This window comes from Thamnophis elegans, chromosome 6 (assembly GCF_009769535.1).
Source record: "Thamnophis elegans isolate rThaEle1 chromosome 6, rThaEle1.pri, whole genome shotgun sequence".
NCBI classification, from domain to species: domain Eukaryota; kingdom Metazoa; phylum Chordata; class Lepidosauria; order Squamata; family Colubridae; genus Thamnophis; species Thamnophis elegans.
The window spans coordinates 20,144,457-20,166,631 of NC_045546.1; the positions used below are offsets into that span (position 1 = coordinate 20,144,457).

The 22,175-nt window shown below is 40.2% G+C and overlaps 2 protein-coding genes across 3 annotated transcripts in view; both read left to right on the forward strand.

The window, feature by feature from the left end:
- The window catches only part of IFT88 (intraflagellar transport 88), a 37,114-nt gene extending 24,844 nt beyond the window's left edge, over positions 1 to 12,270 (forward strand). For both annotated transcript variants that reach the window (XM_032220196.1, XM_032220197.1), the window contains 7 exons: positions 936 to 1,051; positions 2,443 to 2,495; positions 2,599 to 2,664; positions 4,992 to 5,098; positions 6,817 to 6,877; positions 9,543 to 9,644; positions 12,022 to 12,270. In XM_032220196.1, coding sequence (XP_032076087.1) covers positions 936 to 1,051; positions 2,443 to 2,495; positions 2,599 to 2,664; positions 4,992 to 5,098; positions 6,817 to 6,877; positions 9,543 to 9,644; positions 12,022 to 12,143 — 627 coding nt within the window. In that variant the 3' untranslated portion in view covers positions 12,144 to 12,270. The remainder of the gene's footprint in view (positions 1 to 935; positions 1,052 to 2,442; positions 2,496 to 2,598; positions 2,665 to 4,991; positions 5,099 to 6,816; positions 6,878 to 9,542; positions 9,645 to 12,021) is intronic.
- A 6,725-nt stretch (positions 12,271 to 18,995) lies between these two features.
- Positions 18,996 to 20,975, forward strand: IL17D (interleukin 17D). Its single transcript, XM_032220311.1, is given in 3 exon segments — positions 18,996 to 19,287; positions 20,465 to 20,702; positions 20,705 to 20,975. Coding segments are annotated over 3 exon segments (483 nt in total). The 5' UTR covers positions 18,996 to 19,069; the 3' UTR covers positions 20,732 to 20,975.
- Positions 20,976 to 22,175: the final 1,200 nt, after the last annotated feature.

Here is a 22,175-nt window from a genome sequence, read left to right on the forward strand (position 1 = left end):
GCTACATTTGATTTTTAATCTCATTCTTCACATGGAAAAATCCTCATAAAGGATTAAATAGATTGATTTCCCTTATACATTGTCATTCACAATGGTAATATGAAAGATTTTTGGAAAATTTGAGATAATTTAGATCAAGAGAAATAGAGAAATAAATATTCTCATTATAGCTTTGCCCCAGCAAGCAACATTTTGAATTGTTTGCAGAGAGAGTGAGAGGTGATGCGATGATCACCTTATATAAATTTTCTCCTCAAGGGTCTTGTTTTCCTATGCATGAAATGGCCACCAGATTTAGCTACCATAGGCTACCAGAGCTCTTTTCCTACATTGTCTATTGATTTATGAAACATAAATGTTGCTTATTTAAGCCAAACTATTCAATCATAATTATTAAGCTATATAATTTGCTTATCCAAAATAAATCAGTTTTGGCTACTCTATAGATTCAAAGGAAACACATTATCGCACATTGTTTGTCTTCTGATATTGCACCCCCTTCCCTGTGATTGTAAGCCGCCCTGAGTCCCCTCAGGGAAAAGGGCGGCCTATAAATCTTAATAAAATGTCTAAAAATATATATATATATACATTGTAATTGTAATACACTGCAACAAATGTAATATACTATATTTTATTACAGTATCATTGACCAGTAAAAATCATAATGTGAGGAAGTGATTCCTTACTTCACTTTTAAAATGCTTGAAAATCAAATATGCAAGAAATAAGCAATTTTTTATATCAAATGTCATAATTTTTCTGTTAATTGCAAATGGGTATATTCTCTTTAGTGATTAATGAATGTATTAGTACATTACTTTTATACATGCATGTATTATGTATTTTCAGTAGCTGGAGAATTACACGTAAATGTGTAACCTAGGAGCAAAATAAAACTTACCGCTAATGCTGCATTTCTTTTATTTTCTTAGTCCTATCGGTATTTCCCTTCAAACATTGAGGTCATAGAATGGCTTGGAGCCTATTACATTGACACACAATTTTGTGAAAAAGCCATTCACTACTTTGAAAGAGCAGCACTTATTCAGTAAGTAATCACAGCACTTGTGTGTTGAGAGTCATTTCACTTCTACAGGCATTTTCTGCAATCTTGTTATCACTGATATAAATTAGGCATAGAAAATTGGATGATTTTTCAAGTATTATTTTCAGTGTTTCTTTTACGCTTTTAAAATAGTTGTGCTATGATTTAACTTTAAGGAAAATTCAGGTAACTCTTTAAACAATTAGAAGGATGAATTATTTTGGATTAGTTTTCTAGATCTGTTCTGATATAAAGAGGTCAATTCTCTTAAACTATGCCAGTTTATCCAAGAATGTGTTATATTTTGACTAGATACCACTGGGTTTATTTGATAAACGTTAAAATTTTTAGTGGTGACGATAAACATGTCAAAGGAATGGCCAAAAGCCTTCTGTCTGAATCAGGCAATCACAGCTCATGAAAGTATTAAGAATTTAACAGAAATAAATTTAACAGGACTAAACCATTTTCTTTTTATTGTTATGCTATTAAAAGATGGAATCTTTAAAATGAAGCCTAGTCAGAATTTCATAATACATCAAAAAACATTTTATGATTTAATTATATCTTGGTAATTCAGGAAACACTTTATTAGTCTTTTAGGAAACAACTAATAGAAAAGTATTTATCTCTTAATGAATGTAAATCAGTAGAGGTACTTAAAGAAACTTGAAGCTTTGTTGAGCATTTCAAAATCAATAGTTAAAGATAAAGCAGGAAGAACTTCAATTTTAAAATTAAAGAAAGAAGGTAATAGAATAACCTTGGCCTCTAGCTGTGCTTCAAATAAGTTTTGCTGCCCTTGATATGTTACACTGAGCATTAAATGTATAATCTCAATAATTATCTCTCCTATTGTCAACTTTCTGAGAAATAAGTTTCTGTTTTAAATTTTAAAATCAGTGATTATATGCCAAATATCACTCACAGCATCTCTCGGTAGGGCTGCGGGGAAAATGGGCTACAGAATTTCTCTGAGGCGCCGTAATAATATAAATTACGTGAATGTATGGTTTGACTTAAGAAGCAAAAACTTGTGATGCTGAGATAATATAACCATCTAATAATTCATATGCATGTGCTTTCTGCTCTCCAGATAAAGGAGTTGCAACACATAGGTTCCTGTTAGCTGGACCAAGTAGTGTTAAAAATGGTTGGAGTTCATCCAGCCAGAATAGAGTAAGATCTTCAGTGCTGTTCTTTTCAGATTATAAATTGGCATTGAAACTCACTTCAGATGCATATTTTACCCTCCCTTAGAGAGAAAGAAATCATTTGCTTGTCCAAGAAAATATTCACACTGAGCAGTTTCATTTTGATTAATTTCATCCATATGCTAGATATTTAAGGAAAGCTTTTCAGCTGTATTGCATTGTGATATGTGTATTTTACAGACCAACCCAGGTGAAATGGCAATTGATGGTTGCCAGCTGCTATAGAAGAAGTGGTAAGTGTCCAAACCTATTACATTTTAGTTTAAATATTTTTCCCTATCTATAACTTGGTCTATCTATCTGAGTTTGTTTCCTTCTTTATTTACTGGCTAATAGGTAACTATCAAAAAGCTCTGGACACCTACAAGACAATTCACAGAAGGTTTCCAGATAATGCTGAATGTAAGTAATTTCTCTAATATAATGCTCACTGCATTTTATAGTTATCTCACTTTTTTGCTGGATTATTTCATACACAAATATTTGTCTCACTACTTAGGGCAGTGATGGCAAACATTTTTGTAAAGACGTGGCAATTGTGTGTGTGCTATCACACGTGCGCGTGGCCACACCCACAATTAAATGCAATCTGTGCATGTGCATGCCCCCCCCCCCACATGGGGGGGAGTTTCCACCCTCCTCAGGCTCCGGAGGCTTTCCTGAAGCCTGGGGAGGGCAAAAACGGCCTCCCTTGGTCCTCGGAAGGCTGAAAATCAGGTGACCAGCATGATGGAGCTGACAGCTCATGTGCCAGCAAATATGGCTCCACGTGCCACCTGTGGCACATGTGCCATAGGTTCGCCATCCATCACAGACTTAGGAGTTATCCTAGTAAGTATAAAGCAGGGCTGTCAAACTCCCAGCCCACGGGCCAGCTGCATCACATGCTGGTCACGCCCGTTTACGAAAGGGAAAAAAAGTCCTGATACATCACATGACGTTGCCGTGATGCCGTGAGTTTGACACCCATCCCCCACCCCGGTGTAAAGCAACCTTTCTATCATCTGGGTCTCTGCTGTACACATACCTCCTGCACAAATAGACTTTCCAGGTGCCTTAAGAAGAGGAAGCCCTCTTTGAATACAATATCTGCATTGCAGGGCATGGGAAAGACCTGTTACAAGGGGTCTTTAAAATGCACAAGAAATTATTGGAAATACCATAAAAAGAGTGCAGAGAAGAGCAACAAAGATGACTGGGTACTGTAGGCTAAAATATACAAAGAACTGCTGCAGGAATTGGGTGTGTCTAATTTAATGAGAAGAAAGACTAGAAGTGACATGATAGCAGTGTTCCAATATCTAAGGGGTTGCCCCAAAGAAGAGGAACCGAACCTATTCTCCAAAGCACCTGAGGGCAGGACAAGATGCAATGAATGGAAACTAATCAAGGTGACAACCAACCTAGAACTAAGGAGAAATTTCCTAACAGTGAGGACAATTAACCAGTGGAATGACTTCCCTCCAACACTGGAGGGTTTTAAGAAAAAACTGGACAACTAGTTGTCTGATATGGTGTAAGTTTCCTGCTTGAGCAGCAGGTTGGACTAGAAGGACTCTGAGGTCCCTTCCAATTTTGTTATATGGCTGGGCATCAAATGTGTTAGAAAGCAAATGAGGTTGATGGAATCTAGAGTGCACAAGTTGAATTTTTACAAGAGTTAATAAATGTCTGTCAGGCACAGGTACTCTCTAGATAGAAGTACATTCTGATGTATGGTATAGGAAGTAAGTGCTATAATATTTAACAGGCATTACTAACTAATAAGTATGTCTATGATAATAGATGATCTAATTAAAAGTGACTTTTAAAACACTTTAATATATTCCAGTAGCCAATAACCCGGCGTTGCCGAGGTATATATTTATGGGGCGAAAATGTCCAGACCAAATGGAATTTCTAATGTTGGATTTTCCCCCTTACCAAAGGGAGCCCCCTTGTGGAGTACTGTGAAGTTGTTACCATGGCAACTCAACTGCGCTGTTCAGTAGAAGCCATTTTACGGCACAACAGGCTGTATCTTAATAGAACACACACCCTGAGGGGTTTTAGGGGTGTCTTACCCCCCACAGTATTTTTTTCCAGAGAGTAAGTCACCTGTGTACCAAGTTTGGTTGAAATTGCTTGAGGCGTTCCAGAGTTATGCTGGAACACACACACACACACACACAAACATACAAACGTATATATGTATGTATATGTGTGTGTGTGTATATGTGTGTGTGTATATACATAAATATATATTTAAAAACTATCCCTCTTACTTTTCAGCATTATAGAAATATGAGAGTTTATAAAAATACATGCACTCTTTCATTAACAAAAACAAAAAGAGATTTTGCAGGCAGGATTCTAATAACTCCTGTTGTCTAAGAATTCAAATGGGGTGCTATGAAATCTAGTCAATTTAATTCCACAATGAAATATTTTCCATTCAATTACTTTCTTATTGGCAAGCTGGCATTGTCAAATGGCTGCCGGTCTTCTTCGCCTGCAAAATTTCCATCTATACCTGCAGAGATGAAGGAGTGAAAGGAAACTGCTCCTTTACAGAAAAAGTTTGCCAATCCATACTGTGTTGTGTTGTATTGTATTGCTGCACACATGAATGCATTTTTACTCCCGTTCATTTTTTTTCCACATTTCCCCCACCATCACCACATATTAATGCTAGAAGAAAAATACTGTTCTTTTGCTATGATCTTAATATTGTACATATCATATTCTAGGTTTACGGTTCTTAGTTCGACTCTGCACAGATATGGGAATGAAAGAAATGCAAGAATATGCAACAAAGCTTAAAAGAGTAGAAAAATTGAAAGAACTAAGGGAACAGGTATAAGTCATTTTTAGAAGCACAAGTTATTTAAATACTCTTAAGAATATTTTTTTGTGTTAAATCCCTAGAATCTCTAATAATACAATTCCACCAAAATAGCATTTGAATGCTACAGCACATAATGGTAAAAACGTCTTTGTGTTTACCTTAAATCAGGACAATAAAAACATTTATCAAAAGATAAATAAAAACACTGAGCACTTTGGTTATGGCTGCCATAACTGTCACAGCACATTCTTATCTGTGGTTCAACTAATGGCAAAGCAGCATGAAACAATATCATGCCTGCCTGCCACTGTTTAAATTATTCACAATCTCCTCACCCACAGCTATGGGAATGAATAAAGGAAAAAGCAGTCTTCTAACATTTCAGACAATTGGATACAGATGGGTGGCTATAGAAATGGAATAAATAAAATTTGAAAAACTGATGTATTATTATCATACACATCAATATGAAATCACAACTGCTAGATGGTGTTGGCCTTCATATGCACCAAGTTGTTCCCAAGAATTAGACATCATAATGTGTCAGTGTAGTGTTTGCATTCAAGCAATGCTGTCCTTCATAATTGAGAGATGGAATTGCATTATTAATGTTTAAGGCTCACAATCCAAGAAGTTCAGAGAAATACACTATATTGCCAAAAGTATTCGCTCACCTGCCTTTACTCGCATATGAACTTATTATATTGGTTCCCAATAGATGTTCAGGTGCAATTCAAGTTTCCTGGTTATTGCCTTTAAAGCTTTAGATACCATAGAACCGAGCTACTTGCGGGACTATCTGCTCCCCTCAACCTCTACCTGCCCCATGCATTCCCATATGGACATGCCGCGTGCTCCAGATCTCTGCTGACTGATGTCTAGTGGATGTTGTTCCAAATTCTCTACCCAATACTCATATTAATACAGAACAGATAAATGAAAATCAGTCTGATAAAATCCAGACAAACTATAATTAGCACAAAGAATAATGAAAAAAGTCATTAAGTTGGAGAAGTCACGTTATAACTGATATGCATCTGTAGGATAATAAAAAATGAATGAAGCATGGAGTAGACTAAGGAAATATCTAGCCACATTATAGGCACTAATGCAGTGTCAGTGACTCAACAATGAATCCAAAGGGGGGAAAAATACTAACAGTAATTCATTCGGGAAGACATAATCACAGGTTAAATACTGTAAGTTCATATGCGAGTAAAGGCAGGTGAGTGAATACTTTTGGCAATATAGTGTATATTGTATTTTGTGGAGTATGCATTAAGCTAGACAAATGCACATATATTTATCCTCCCAATCAACCTTCTTAGCCTTAAAACTTAGTAAGTAGTCTCAGGAAGAATTGTGAGGTATAATTTGTGTAAAAGAAGGGTCTACGACAACTCACTGCAGGACAATTCAACAATTCAATGTAATTATTATTTTTAAAAATATTTTAATTATTGTCATTCACATTTCATTTTGTCCCTCCATTCTGCCATTTCTTTGATATTAGTGTAACTCTTGTCCTGCAGTTAGTTGTCCCGTGGCAAGTTGGCCACGGTGAGTTGTCCTGTGGTGAATTGGCTGCAACAAGTTGGCTGCAGCAAGTTGGTTGCGGCAAGCTGGCCACAGTGAGTTGTCTGTGGCAAGTTGTCCCATTCAGGTAAAAGAATGCTGAAATCATTATCGATATTCAACAATAATTCTGTCTTTTCCATCATTCATAGCGTGTCAGGTCTGGTAGAAATGGCAGCGCCCGTGCACGCAGAGAAGGGAGTGCTGGAGGTGGTGAGTACTATTGTAATTAAGATTAGGTGAACGTAACCATTTTTGCAATGTCTCGATTTTGTTTATCTCTGTTCCTCATTTTGCAGATCTGTCAGGGTTGTTTTATTGAATTTGCTAGTGTTAGGTAAACTCCCCATTGCGAGAGCAAGTGCGTTCAGAAAAGCATTGTGAGAGTTGTGTTGGAGAACACACAAACCAGCATACAGAGACACTGCAGTTTAAATAGGCTTTTACTTTCGTGGAAATAGAGGTATCAGAGTCCATCAAACAGTCCAAGTCATACACGGATAAGACAGTCAGTCATCAATGTCTTTCAGTTAAAGGGTAATCCAAATAATATAGTCCATAATCGTACAAACAGTCTGGTACTCAAAATTTGCTAGCAGTTGCAAACTTACAATACTCACGGCACTTTCTAACAGCCAGCGTCCAAATCAGATCAGATCAGCCCAGCATCTAACAAACAGAGAACTAACAGTCATTCTGGCTCCCACTTCTCCAACAACACTCTCACAATGCTTCTCTGAACATACTCGCTCTCCCAACGGGGAGCTTACCTAACAGCTGGGGTTTTTTTGAACTGCAACACACAAATTTGTTACATGCTTTCATGCACAATCCACTACACATATACAATTTGCCTACTACAGTACATCTTTTTTACATTATTTTTATAGGTATTTGGTCTAACACAAATGCCATGGCATCACACATTGCTTTAGAACAGAGGTATCAAACTCAAGGCCCTGGGGGCCAACCTAGCCCGCAGGGTGCTTCAATCTGGCCCGCACATGGCCCTCCTGAGCTCCGTTTTTGCTGGCAGAGGATTGCAGGAGGCTGTTGCAGCTGAAAAGCTGAGCTCGGGAGCCCATTTTCACTGGCAGAACACTTGGGCCATCACAGGTGCCCTCCGACATGAGTGACGTCATGCTGGTCGTGCCCACCCTGACCATGCCCACTCCGGCCCTCCGAGGTCAAATATAATACTGATGCGGCCATCAATGAAATCAAGTTTGACACCCCTGCTTTAGAACCTGGGACAAATTTCAAAATTTATTTGTTATGTAACTTTTTAAATAACAGTATTCTCTCTCTTTGGCATGCTATACTGCATAATGTTTTTAATTCAGACCATGAAACATTGTCATAGAAATTTGAGTGTTATTAGGGTATATTCTCTTAAAGCAATGATAGCCAAACTTTTTCCATTATTATTCAAACTGCTTACAGAAAGTCCTTTTTACCCAATATGGATTTAAATCAATTTAAATGTTCCTATTGTGATTGGGTAATGGATTCATGTGTCAAAGAAAAACAATTTTTGATCAATTTTAGGTAATTTACACAGGTTTGGAAAACACTGCTTGAAAATATCCATGTATTTCAGTCTGAAGAGACAGTAGGAATAAATGATTGACTGTAGAAAGTTTTATGCCAAATGTTTTTTTTTTCTGAGCAACATTCCATAAAACTCAGCAGAGAACTAAAACATTAAAATGAGAGAGTCATCTGTTTAAACTCAGATTTCTAAAATATATGGAAACAATCAATGTGAGCAGTTATTCAAATAAAAGTCCATCTGAGCAAAACTAAAATGTGAGTAGTTAATCTGAAATTTAGCAACTTGTTAAGCAAATGGAAATAAACAGTGATTCTCTATTAAAGAACAGAAACCTGCAGCTTATGGACATATGTGATTTCAGTAAGAAACATGCCATCATGAAAATATTTGCTCCAAGAGAACGAGATTTAAGGAAGCTCCTTAAGGTCTTCAGGGAATGGTAGGGAAGAGTGATGACAGTGATGGCTGTCGTAGTGTGCTGAAAGCCCTTTTTTTTAGCGTTGTGTGCAAAAAGCCCGCACCCATAATGCAATGCGCGAGCGACACACACACACACACACACACCGGTGCCCTGTTTTGGGCCTAATAGGCCTCCCTGTGGCCTCCAGGGACCAAAATTGGTCACACCGCACACCCCTCCATGCTCCCACCCGCCCCCACACGTGCGCATGACAACCCCCATGCGCATGTGCATGCATCTCCCACATGCACTCCCGCACATGCATGGCAGAGACCCGAAAACCAGCTGGCCGGCAGGAGGCGCACCATCACGGACCTATGAAATGTCATTATTAACAAACTAAAGAATTCTAAGATTCCTGATGACTCTGATTCAGACAGGGAAAAAAACCTAGCCTTTCTTGGAGGAGAAGAGCATGACATCATGTGCACCATGCCATTGGTATTTATTAGATTTATATCTTGCCTTTGTGTCAAGTTATATTATGACATGCGTTATTGACGTTATTGTGCCTAGGTGTGGCATATTGTGGGTACAAGTTTTAGTTTGATTGTGAAATTCAACTCAGCTTTGAATTCAGCTGAATGTCTTAGGTAAGGCATGTAAGATCAGCCTTCGCTTTTGCTGTTTACCTTACAAACCAATTTTATCAGTAGCTTGTAAGGATTACTAAAATAGCAATCCAGAACAGATTTAATTCAAGGTCAGAATCTGGTCATAGTTTCAAGTTACTCATTTGGGTTATGGCAAAGTCACTGTATGTGGGAAAGCTCTAACTTTGTAAAAAATTCATGTTTCATACAGACTTTCTTTGTGCTACGTTCACCTAAAATCATATTGAACATTATTCTCTCTTATGTCAGAACCTGGTAGCACGGCAATTAAAGGAGAACGTCTGAGTGCAAAATTGAAATCTTTGCCAGGAACAAATGAGCCATATGAAAGTAGTGTTAATAAAGAAATAGGTAAGTATATGTCTAATTATTTACTTTCACAGAATTGGCCAGATGTACAGAGCCTAAAATTTAACTCTTTACGTCATTGCTCTAAGTAAGGTTTTATAATGGGAGGAAAGGAGAACTATTACTCTTTAAGCAAAAGTTTATATGAGAAAAACAGTATAAAAAGTGGAATTAAAATGGCCTATCAGCCTAAAGTGATATCACAGGGACATCATTAGCATATCTGGGAAGAAACATCAACCTAGATATTCCAGCAATGACACTTTGGTATCTGTAAGTAAGAAAGACTTATAGGGTCTTCTGTTAATTGTGAAAAAATACTAAAATAAGATTATTCTTCACTTGTTTTGTAAAAAAAAACCTAGGTTATGGTAAATGCTATCCAATGCAAGTAGAGATATTGATGTAGTAACAGATATCTTTGTAGGCTCAAAAATTTACAGGGACAGTGACTAGTCATAACAAAAGGTACATATTACCATATTTTTCAGAGTAAAAGGGGCATGCAGAGCTAGCAATAGGGTATGGCAATCCCTGCAGCCTGAAAAAGCTGATTGGCCAATCCAGCTGACAATCAGCTGCTTGTGCCGAAACTGAAAAGGGCTGTTTGCTGCTTGCTGCAAGGATGCAAATTGCTGGGAAGCAGAGGCAGAAGAGGGAGGGAAGGAAGCCAAGATTCTTTGGATATTTGTCTGTTATGGGACATTGAATTTACATTTGCATGAGTGAAGGAGCCTCCAGAAATAGAGAGGAGTTAGTAATTGAGTTGAGAGTTTGGAAGAGAAAGCCGGAGCTGTATGGGAAGAGAAAAAGTTTACAGTTTGAGGCTGATTCCTCCCTTCTTCAGATATTCAAGATCTGAGGCAAGATACTTATTGCGTGGCTGCAGCCATTCGCCTGTGAAATGTGGGCTTAATGGAGCAGTTTGTGTTCCAACTACTTTTTTTTCATTTAGATCTTGGGCGAGTTATGTGTCTGGCAGTCTTGCTTTTCTGAAGAATATATGCTTTGCAACTGACTCCAACATAACAGATTCATGACATTTCTTTGCTCCCAAATTGGAGATTCTTGTCTTCATTGGTGCAGCAGAGAATATATGGTAGTATTACTGGGAGAAAGATCTCTAAAATTTGATAGGACATGACATGAGATCAGGGGCGGACTTTACTGCCTATTCGCTCATGTGCATACTTTGCACGTGCACATGCGCAATTAAATTAAAATTGTTCTGCTCATGTGCAGAACTCAAAAACAAAATAACAGCAGCGGTGACTGGGGAACCAGTTTGGGGCATGGCAGGCCTGGGTCACTGCCGATTCCAGCGATCCAGGCCACCATACCACTACCAGTTCAGCTCAACCGGGCTGCACCAGTAAGAACCCACCTCTGCACAAGATCCTTCAATTTTGGAGAAAAGTGAACGACTACTTTTCTTGGACTGTGAAATGTGATTTATTCTAACACAGAATTGGAGGGGGGACACTAAATCCAGCTTCTGTTGGGTGCAAGAATCCAAATCCAAATTCAAACATGCACAACAGATGGCTGTTTGGCCTCCATGTGAATATATCTAGTGAAGAGAAGCATGCACTAGATAATTGATTTTACCAAGTAATTGATTTCATTGGGCAATTGGTTTCACAATATTATTTTTATTTTAACATCTAATTAGGATCCATTTACCTGTAGTTTAATCTTTATTTTGTATCTTGTACTGTGACATAATGGAGAACAGGTTCACAGAACCTTCCTCTGACTGACACCCTTTTAGGTATTTGAAAAGTGCAGTTCCAATGTCCACCCCCACAATTTTTCAAAGCTAAAAATTCCCTAATTGTTTAGTCTCTTCACATGCCATAGTTTTTAAGTGCCTGGTTATCCTTGTTGTACTTTGTGAATTTATTCATTTCTGTAAAATCTTTTTAAAGAACAGGTGCCTGAAAGTCAGGTTTTTGAGCAAAGTAGAATAAAGTTTCCTACAGTTTAAAAACTATGCTCATGTTGATGTAGTCTAAAATTGCATTTGCCTTTTTTGAAGTCACATCACTCTTCTCACTCATCTTCCTTCCTTCCTTCCATCCTTCCTTCCTCCTTCCCAAATATTCTTCTAAGCCTCGTATTCTGTATTTTTAAATCTGTGAATTTGATTTTTGTTATCTGAATTAAAGACTTTGCATTTGTCTTTGTTTAAATTAATGATTTAAACTTTCAGCCCATCTCTTTAACCTAAGAAGATAAGTTTGGATTATATTATTACCTTCTAGTATATTGATATCACTCAGTGGATAAATATGAAAAGTTGGGGGAACTGTTCCAGCTAGTCAGTAAGCGAACAAATTTCTTAGATCTATTTTTCCCACTTTTTCTTTTCAAAATATAGATGCTTCCTACCTGGATCCACTTGGACCTCAAGCTGAGAGACCAAAAACAGCACTAAGGAAAAAAATGGATGAAGATGAATTTGCTGATGAAGACGTAGGCGATGATCTGCTTCCAGAATAACTTTTTAGACCAGTTCAATTATTTTTTTAAAGTTGCAAAAGAAAAAATAATCTTAATAGAGATTTATATTTATCTGAACACTATATAAATGAAATCTTTATTTTAAGTAAAGTTTTTATAGTAAGAATTTAAAATCTTGTGCATTTGTTTTCAATCATATCTTTTATCTCATATCTTTTATGCTCACCCAAACCACCTAAATGATGATCTGTGGGACCAGTGAACAGCCTAAGGCTGAAGCATCTTTATATCATAACCCATCTATTTGCCTTGATAAGCTTAGAGTTTCGTTGGAGAACAATTGCTCATTCTAAGATGTCTACTTGAAGTATTGCCACTGAAAGGAAAGCTTAAGAGTCAAGCCATGAGTGGTAGGACATCAGTCATGGAGGCCAAAAACAATGTTGATGGCAGGTGGATTTGTTAATCATATCAGCCCCTCCCAGGTCTTTGTAGCTGATTCAGGAGAATCATTCCAGGGCATTTGGGCAAATACTTTAGAAAGTGAATTGAGAATATCTAACAATGCTATCGATGGAGATAAATTACATTTTCTAAGTGTAAGAAATTTTAAGCATTCCTAATCATTATTTGATTATATTTGACCACAGTTTATCCATGTTTTCCAAATTGCAAAATGTGAAATCCCTGTCTTGTACACGGCAAAATTTTATACAGTTCTGTGCACATGAGATTTATTTATGCCATGATATGGTAATCACAGAATATTTTTTAACCAAGTAAAATTGTTCCTTATTGTAACTGAAGCAATTTTCTATAAACCATCCTATACCTGCAGCATACCATCAGTCAAGAACTTGTGTCTAACAATGTTTTAATCCAGGGGTCAGCAACCCATGGCTCTGGAGCTGCATGTGGCTCTTTCATCCCTCTGTTGTGGCTCCCTGTCACTAGTCAGCAGCACAATTTTGAGAGGACCTTCCAATTGGGGGAGGGGAAGCACAGCACACCAGGAAGGGACTTTATGGCAAGGAGCGGGTTTTCCGGTCAGCTCCACAATTGATAGGGCTTTCAGTTAGGACAGGCAGAGGAAAAAGGATGCCATGTTTGGAGGAGACTCTATGGCGGGGGGAACCAGACTTCCGGTCAGCTCCAGAATTGAATGGGGGCTTCTGGTTAGGAACCTTGTGGCTCCCGATGTTTTCTTTTCTGTGGGAAATGGGTCCAAATGGCTCTTTGAGTGTAAAATTGCCGACCCCTGTTCTAATCTCAGAGTCAAGTTCATTTTCTGCAGATTGTGGGAATTATTCCACAATCTACTCCATTGAAGTAGGAAATTAGTACTGGGCACATCTAAGAAATGATAGATTTGAATAAAAAAATCAAAGGGAATGTTTCAGAGCTTCACTTTTTCTAATTAGCTAATAAATAATTAACTGGCAGATTAGGAAGCCTACATATTTTTCCATGTTTACTAAAGCTGCCCTATAGTAGGACATCACATCCAGCTTTAGGGAATCATAATTTAGATATTTTCTGAACTTGTAAGTTAGTAAAACTGTTTTGAATCTATAGAGGCCTTTTATTTTCTGCATCTTCGTCATTATTTGGAAAGTGTAGAAAAATGGAGCAATGCCCAAATATCGTCCTTTGCAGTTAATAATGATACGTTTTCATTAATTATACATATTTTATTACAGAAAGTTTTAAGCAAGAAAAAAGCAAACGGATAAATTAATCTTACTCTCACTAAAACAACTTTCCATCACAAATAGGTGATTTATTGAAGTTTTAAAGATTACTTTAGAACAGCATTGCCTTTTTAAAATATGTTTTCAATTTGCACCATGTTACAATTTAATTCTTTAAATGAGAAACAGGGAGCAAAATGTCCAATGCTTAATTTATCAACACTGACCTTATTTTCCCTAGGCAAGTATATCAGAGCAAGTTTGGGCAACCATTTTGTTTCTAGAGATAGGGTATAGGCATGTGCACATGCACACTCACACACAAAAGTAAGCCATACATTTAAAGTGCTCTGTAGGTAACTCCCAGTCATGGATCTTGTACCTCCTTGTAGTAATAAGCACAAATGAAAACCTTTCTGATTTGTATGGAAAACCCTCATAATATCACGGCCACCGTCTATCTCAATGGACTGCAGATGCACCAATGCAGAAATTGGTATGTGGGCTCTGGAGAAAAAGTGAATCTGAAAATATTTACAAAAAAACTCATATTTCCTATCACCATGTGAGCCAACAATTATTTGCTTTGTGATGGATTCCTCCCAGAAAATTTTGCCAAAAGTGCTTACCGTAGAGGTAGTGCTCGACTTATGATCACACTTGAACCCAAAATTTATGTTGCTAGGTGAGACATTTGTGAAATGAATTTGGCCCCATTTTAACCATCATTCTTGCCATAGTTCTTCAGTGAATCACTGCAGTTGTTAAATTAGCAACATCTGGCTTCCCCATTGACTTTGCCTGTCAGGGCGCAAAAGATGAGGGAGACCGCAACCATCATAAACCTGAGTCAGTTGCCAAGTGGCTGAATTTTGATCACATGACCATGGGGATACCACAATGCTTATAAGTTTGAAAAATGAGTGTTTAGAGTTTATTGTTTTGTATGCCGCCCACTCCCGAAGGACTCTGGGCAGCTCACAATAAACAGGGGAGGGAATAAATAAGACAATACAAACAATTTTAAAATCCACAACAGTCACAATTAAGACGAGGCTGGGTGCTTTAACAGCCCCCAGCCTGCCGGAACAGCCAGGACTTAGTAGCTTTACGGAAGGCCGGGAGGGTAGTAAGGGTCCGGATCTCCATGGGGAGCTCGTTCCAGAGGGCCGGAGCAGCAACAGAGAAGGCTCTCCCCCGGGGTGTCGCCAGCCGGCATTGGCTGGCAGATGGAACCCGGAGAAGGCCAAGCCTGTGCGATCGAATTGATCTTTGGGAGGTAATTGGCAGGAGGTGGTCTTTCAGGTACCCAGATCCGATGCCATGTAGGGCTTTATAAGTAACAACTAGCACTTGAAGCGAGTCCGGAGACCAATGGGCAGCCAGTGCAGCTCGCGGAGGATAGGTGTAACGTGGGTGTACCTAGGTGCACCCACAATCGCTCGCGCGGCTGCATTCTGGACTAGCTGAAGTCTTTGAACACTTTTCAAGGGCAGCCCCATGTAAAGCGCATTACAGTAGTCCAGTCTTGAGGTCACGAGGGCGTGAGTGACTATCTGAAGTGCCTCCCGGTCCAGATAGGGTCACAATTGGTGCACCAGGCGAACCTGGGCAAAGACCCCCTTGGTCACAGCCAATAACTGGTGATCTAAAGTCAGCTGTGGATCCAGGAGGACTCCCAAATTGCAAACCCTCTCTGATGAACATATACTTTCACCCCCCAGCCCCCCCAAAATGGTAACAAATCACTTTTTTCCCCCAATGCTGGGTTGTAACTTCAACGAACTGTTGTAAATCAAAGACTACCTGTACAACTATTTCTTTACAAGTCAGGATCCGGTTTATAGGACTTCAAATTTCTTTCCAAATAGAAAGAAATCCAGATAAAGAACTTACTTAAGCACCAGCCATCTTGTCCTCTCAGAATAATAGAATAATGAAGTTGGATGGGACCTTGGAGAACATCTAGTCCAACCCCTTGCTCAGAATAACAGAGTTGAAAGGGGCCTTGGTGGCCATCTAGTCCTGTCCAACCCCCTGCTAAGGCAGCCGACCCTTACAGAATAATAGAATCACAGAGTTGGAGGGGACCTCAGAGGTCATCTAGTCCAAACCCCTGCTCAAGCAGAATACCCTTACAGAATAACAAGTTAGAAGGGTCTCAATGGTCATATAGTCCAACCCCTTATTCAGAATAACGGAGTTGGAAGGGACTTCAGAGGTCTTGTAGTCCAACCCCCTGTTCAAGGAGGAGACCCTTATAGAATAATAGAGTTGGAAGGGACCTTGGAGGTCATCTAACCCATCCCCCTGCTCAAGGAGGAGACCCTACACCATTCCAGACAAATGGTTGTCCAATCCTCCAGTGTTGGAACCCCCACCACCTCTGGAGGCGAGTTGTTAGTTCCCCAACTCCATCCCTCTTTTGGGGGGGGTTGAGGTGGGCTTCTACCCGCGTTGTTGAATCAACGGCTCTTAATGATTCAAAATTTGGCTGCAACAACATCCAATTATGGCTTAGATGATTTTTGTCCCGGGGCTCCGATGCAAGGCGACACCCTCCGGATCGGTGCGCCAAAGGACCCGGCGGCGTTCCCCGCTCCAGTCAGCCCAGCGAGGGAACCTCTCGAGCAACCGGCTCTTTTCTTCCGGAGCCTTGAAGGTTTCTGGCACCGACAGCCGGGGGTCCTGCTGCGAGAAGCCGGGAGCTTTTCCAACTCCCCCCCCCCACGCCTCCAGGGCCAGGAGGAGCCCAAGCGCTCGCCTAGCCAGCCCTTCCCGCCGCTCCGCGCGCTAAGGCGTCCCTGTCATGCAGACGGCCAAGGTAAAGACGCGTGTCAAGGCGGGGAACCCGTGTCAAGGCGGGGAGGAATCGGGGCGAGGCCTTTTAACCTGCCCGCGACGCCGACTTCGACCCGACGGGTTCGAAGCGCTTTGCTCCGGCCTGGGTCGCTTTTGCTCTTACGCTTCTTCCCCGTTCGGCGTCGCGGGCAAGCGAGACGGCTTAGCCCAGCCGCCGAAACGCCGCGCTTCCTTTCGCCTCTGCTGCCGCTTCTTCGGCGAGCTCGCGTGGGAATTAAACGAGCGGGCGTCGTCGGGGAAAGATGAAGGCGCGGGCAAGGCGCTCGTCTCGGGGCTTTGGGCTGCGCGCAAAGCGGCCAGCTGTCGGGACAAGCCGCGTAAAAGCGCGCCTTTGGAGAGACGGGGTGGCGGCGGTGAGTAAAAAGTGGCGGAACTGCGACGGTTGGCCAGGCTGCTTTTATGGAAAGGAACAGGCGGAGAATAAGCCGGGAAGAGCCGTCTGACCGAACGAGCCCCGTTAGATCCTCGCTGGCGCTTCAGGTGAAACGTATTTATACGAATAACTTTGGTGCCTCGTTGTAGCTGATCATAACCCATTCTTGAGTAAATTTCTAGCAACAATCTGGCAATTTCAGCCAGAAACTAAAAGGTAGAAAAGAAAGAAAAGAAAAGAAAAGGTAGAAAAGAAAGAAAAGAAACGAAAAGGTAAAAAAAGAAGAGCTGAAGAATATTGGATGGGAAGCTTAAGGTCTTCAAAGGAAAACCAGAAAGTCCAGTTAAAAAAGTTGAAAAAAGTTCTTTTGGGACAGCCATGAACTGGATGATTGAGAATCTCCATAGACGTGTGTGATAGAAAAGAACACTTGAATCAAACCATTGAAATAGGACAAACTAAAGCATTGTAAGATGCTAAACAAGGATAGCCCTTAGGTGTTGGTGCAAAATTCACCATGTAAACCAGTGGTAGTCAACCTGGTCTCTACTGCCCACTAGTGGGCATTCCTGCTTTCATGGTGGGCGGTAGGGGTTTGCTCTGCTTTATAAATTTTATAAAGTTACTTCTCTGTGGCAGCTCCGACCCTCTGGAACGAACTCCCCGTGGAGATTCGTACCCTCACCACCCTCCAGACCTTCCGCATAGCCCTTAAAACCTGGCTGTCCCGACAGGCCTGGGGCTAAAGACCTTCACCGTACCCGAATTGTATGAATGTTGTGCTTTTAATGATGTATTGTCCTATATGTAACTCGGTTTGTCTCCCCCTCCCCTTGAACTGTGAGCCGCCCTGAGTCCCCCTGGGGAAAAGGGCGGCATACAAATATTAATAAATACTAAAAATACTAAAATACTCTACTTTATAAATCACCATTACTGTGGAACCGGTGGGCGGTTAGAAAATTTTAATACTACCAGAAATACAAAAGTGGGTGGTAGGTTTAAAAAGGTTGACTAACCCTGATGTAAACTATTTTAATGGGCATTAAGGTTCTGCAATGCTTCCGTTGTGATTGTAACGATATATTCTGGACAGTGAAAGCTTTACAGGTCCTGTGTTTGTATTCCAACACTTTTCCAAGCTATATTATATAATTCTATGTAATATTATATAGTTGTGTCATATTTATATTATAAAATATTATATAAATTATATTATTCACTCATTTTTTTCAATTTCTATAGCTACCCAACTCAACCAATGATTCTGGATGGCTATTTCCAAAGTATAGTACAATCCTTTGGAAATAGCCATCTCTACAAGGAATAGAAGTGGCAGAACCTGAAGAGTCAAAAGAGGTTCTCTACCTAGCCACAAGTGGACTGAGTCCAACCACTCTTGAATTCTAGTATCTAAATAGTCCTATCCTGTCCATAGGCATGAGTAATATTAAATCAGTTTAATTTGAACTTCATGTGTGATCCTGCTCTTTTTGCACCTGATAGGAAGTTCTTGAGTCAGTTCCTAGCAATAATGTGCCAGAAACCAAGAGGAAAAGAACACTTGAATTAAAGCATTGCAATAGGACAGGAATCCAAACTAAAGCATCGAGGTCATCCAGCCGACTTCCATTAGTAAGGGAGGACTAGAACCTGGATCACCCCATTCTTCCACCCCAGCACCTTCGCCATTACACCACATCTCTGAATATGGGTTCCAAAGTTAAGTTGCTCTGGCAGAAGAATTGGAGAAGATCGCAGATGCCATGTTGACAAATTCAGGCTTAAGCAAACAATACGATCATCAAGAAAAACTCCCTGAAATTGTTTTTAACCAACATTCTTTTTCTGCATGTCAAATTCTGTTGCGTTTTGAGGGGGGGGGGAGCGAATAACTTTGTTTCTCCCCTCCTCCCCCGTTAGAAATATCTTTTATATTGTTTCATCTCCTCTCTTTACAGGGATGGATACTGGTCTCTCTACTTTTGTGTGTGCTGAGTTTCCCCCCAGTAGAAGCTGTCAAAATAAGCAAGCGTCCCATGCGCTCTCGATCCTGTACAGACCGACCCGAGGAGCTTTTGGAACAGCTGTATGGAAGACTCACAGCTGGCATGCTCAGTGCCTTCCATCATACTCTGCAGTTGGAGCCCTTGGAAAATGACCAGAACATCAGTTGTCCAGTGGGAGGCAGGCTGGCTACTGACAAGAAATACCGGCTCCCCATCAATCTCAACAGTGTCTCCCCTTGGTCCTACAGGTAACCTGATCATCTTCTCCTCCTCCTCCTTACCTTTCAGATTTTAAAGTGGGTTTAAGTGGAAATGTTTTACATTGCTGCCTCCTTCCTAGGGCATAGAAAAAGTGACTAACCAGGGTCACCACATGGTTTCACCTCCAAAGCAGTCTCCTAGTTTCCAGCATGGTGCTTCAACTACGATAGAAAACAGGCATTCATTTTACATAAAATGTCTAAAATAAGCCTAAATTTATTCATAATCCATTAAAAGAACAGCTAAAGGAAGGAGGACAAAGAGTTGGGTTAAAGCTAATATTAAGAATATGGGAGGATGCAGTTCTGTTAGACCAGGAGTGTCAAACTCAAGGCCTGGGGGCTGGATCCAGCCAGTGGGGCACTTAGATCTGGCCCGCAGGCCCGTCCTGAAATAGCAAAGGACCAGCCCACGATGCCTCTGCCGGCAAAAATGGAGCTTGGGAGAGCCACACGCAGCCATCCTGAGCTCCATTTTCACTGGCAGAAAGTTGCAGGAGACAGTTGCAGCCCAAAACAGAGCTCATGAGCCTGTTTTAGCTGGCAGATCACTCGGACCACCACAGGCATCGCTGACATGAGTGATGTCAAGCTGCCACCCTGAAGTCAAACACAATCCTGATGCGGCCCTCAAGGAAATCAAGTTTGATACCCTTGTGTTAGACAATATTTATTCATAGCAGCCAGTCATCAATTCTTAGTTGCACGAGGCATAGGTTTTTCCAGTTGGCAGTGGCTTTTCTTTGTGTTTTTATTTGTAAGCTGTCTAGATTTGGTAGGGAGTCAGGCAGCCTAGAAATGTAATGAATGGGTGAATGATAAATTAAAATAAATAACATAATAAAGTAGAAAAGGGGGGCTCATTGTGTAGTTGTACCCATCATCTCCAAGAGTTTCCATACTGATGTGTCATCCAAACAAGAGAACTCAAACTTGCATTATTCCAGGTGACAGTAAATTGTCCAGTTCTTAGCTTAGTTTGTTTTTCTCTTGGCCTAATAACAGCATGATAATGTAAAGAACATCTCAACATTTTGCTATACAACATTCCTCTCCATTCAGGTCAACCCAAGTAATTGAGGGACAAAGAGCAGCAGGAGAGGTAGGGGGGGAAATGGGGACAAAATGTCCAAAGTGAAATCTTTCTTCTTTTCCTTTGGCACAGAATCTCCTTCGATTCTACCAGGTATCCAAAATACATTCCTGAAGCCTACTGCCTGTGCAAGGGCTGTCTTACAGGTGATTATGGAGAAGAAAATCTCCATTTTCGAAGTACGCCAGTCTTCATGCCGACAGTCATCTTGCACCGAACCACATCCTGCACGGGCGGCCGCTACGTTTACACTGAGGATTATGTCTCCATTCCTGTGGGCTGCACCTGTGTACCAGAACATGAAAAAGAAGCACAGCAAGTGAATTCCAGCATAGATAAAAGAGCAGTGAAATTGCTGGGGAATCAGAATGATGACAAGCCAGCATCCAAATGAGGAATGGAAAGGAGGCCAGAAACAAAGGATGTTTTGGTTCATAACTTCCGTTTCAGAGAACTGTAATCTCTACTTCCTGCAACAGAGTTCGTCTCAGTTTATTTCACAGAACTTGGGGTCAATTGTAATTAAAATTTTACTTCCTTTAAAAATGTGGCTCAGTGGCTAAGTCGCTGAGCTTGTCAATCAGAAAGGTCGGCGTTTCGGCGGTTTGAATCCCTAGTGCTCCTGTTACTTGTCCCAGCTTCTGCCAACCTAGCAGTTCAAAAGCACGTAAAAATGCAAGTATAAAAATAGGAACCATTTTGGTGGGAAGGTAACAACGTTCCATGCGCCTTTGGCATTTACTCATGCCGGCCACATGACCACAGAGAATGTCTTCAGTCAGTGCTTGCTCTTCGGCTTTGAAACAGAGATGAGCACTGCCCCCTAGAGGGAACGACTAGCACTTCTGTGCGAGGGGAACCTTAACCTTTACTTTTACCTAAAAAACAGTGCGGTTTGCAAGATGCTTTTCTCCCCATAACTGGAGATTTGACAGATCCTGGACAGTTGCGATACTGTAATGCTGGGGAACACTTATGTTGAAACATTTAAAGATATTTAAAAGTGCTAGATAGATGTTCTTATATTCCAGGGCTTTGCTATCAATTACTCAAGCTATTCTGAGCAGGGACGTAGCATTGATTTTTCTGCACAATAAAATCTCGGTTCAACAGGTTTTGGATACAATGGACAAACTTTTCATTTGGATGGCTTATTCATCAAATGAAGTTGTAATTGAAAGTTATGCTATTCGTATCAATTACATAGAACACATGACATACATTGATGCAAATGACAAATTCAGATTTAGCAAACATTCAGACTTAGTGGATGCCACCTCCCCACTCAGTGGTCTATGAAATCAATGTTTCATTGCCTTTTCTCTACATCCTTACAGGATGCAAGTGAGGGCCACTGAAAATGAAAGCAAGAACAAGATAAGTGAATAATTAAAACATTTTTTCAAAAAATGCTGAAAAATTAGCTATGCATCTGCAACTGATTTTTTTAAAGTGTAAATAGCTTTGACATGGTATAGAGGATCTTATATTCTGGACCAAAAATAGTTGAATAAGGTATTGTGTCAAAAGCACTAGAATTACATTAGAACTGTTAAAAACTATTGAATACATTAAGCTTGCTGATGGATATCAATTTAAATGCTTTTTTAAAAGGGACTAAATAAATGTATAGAGAATAGATCTGTCAGTGGCTATTGATCTTGGTTGTTTATTAGCTCTAGCAGAAATGTACCAAAGGGGTGTGGGGGTTGCCAAATATAGAAATATTAAGTACTTATCAATTGATTTTCATAGAATAAATAACCATTGTTTAAAAACATTC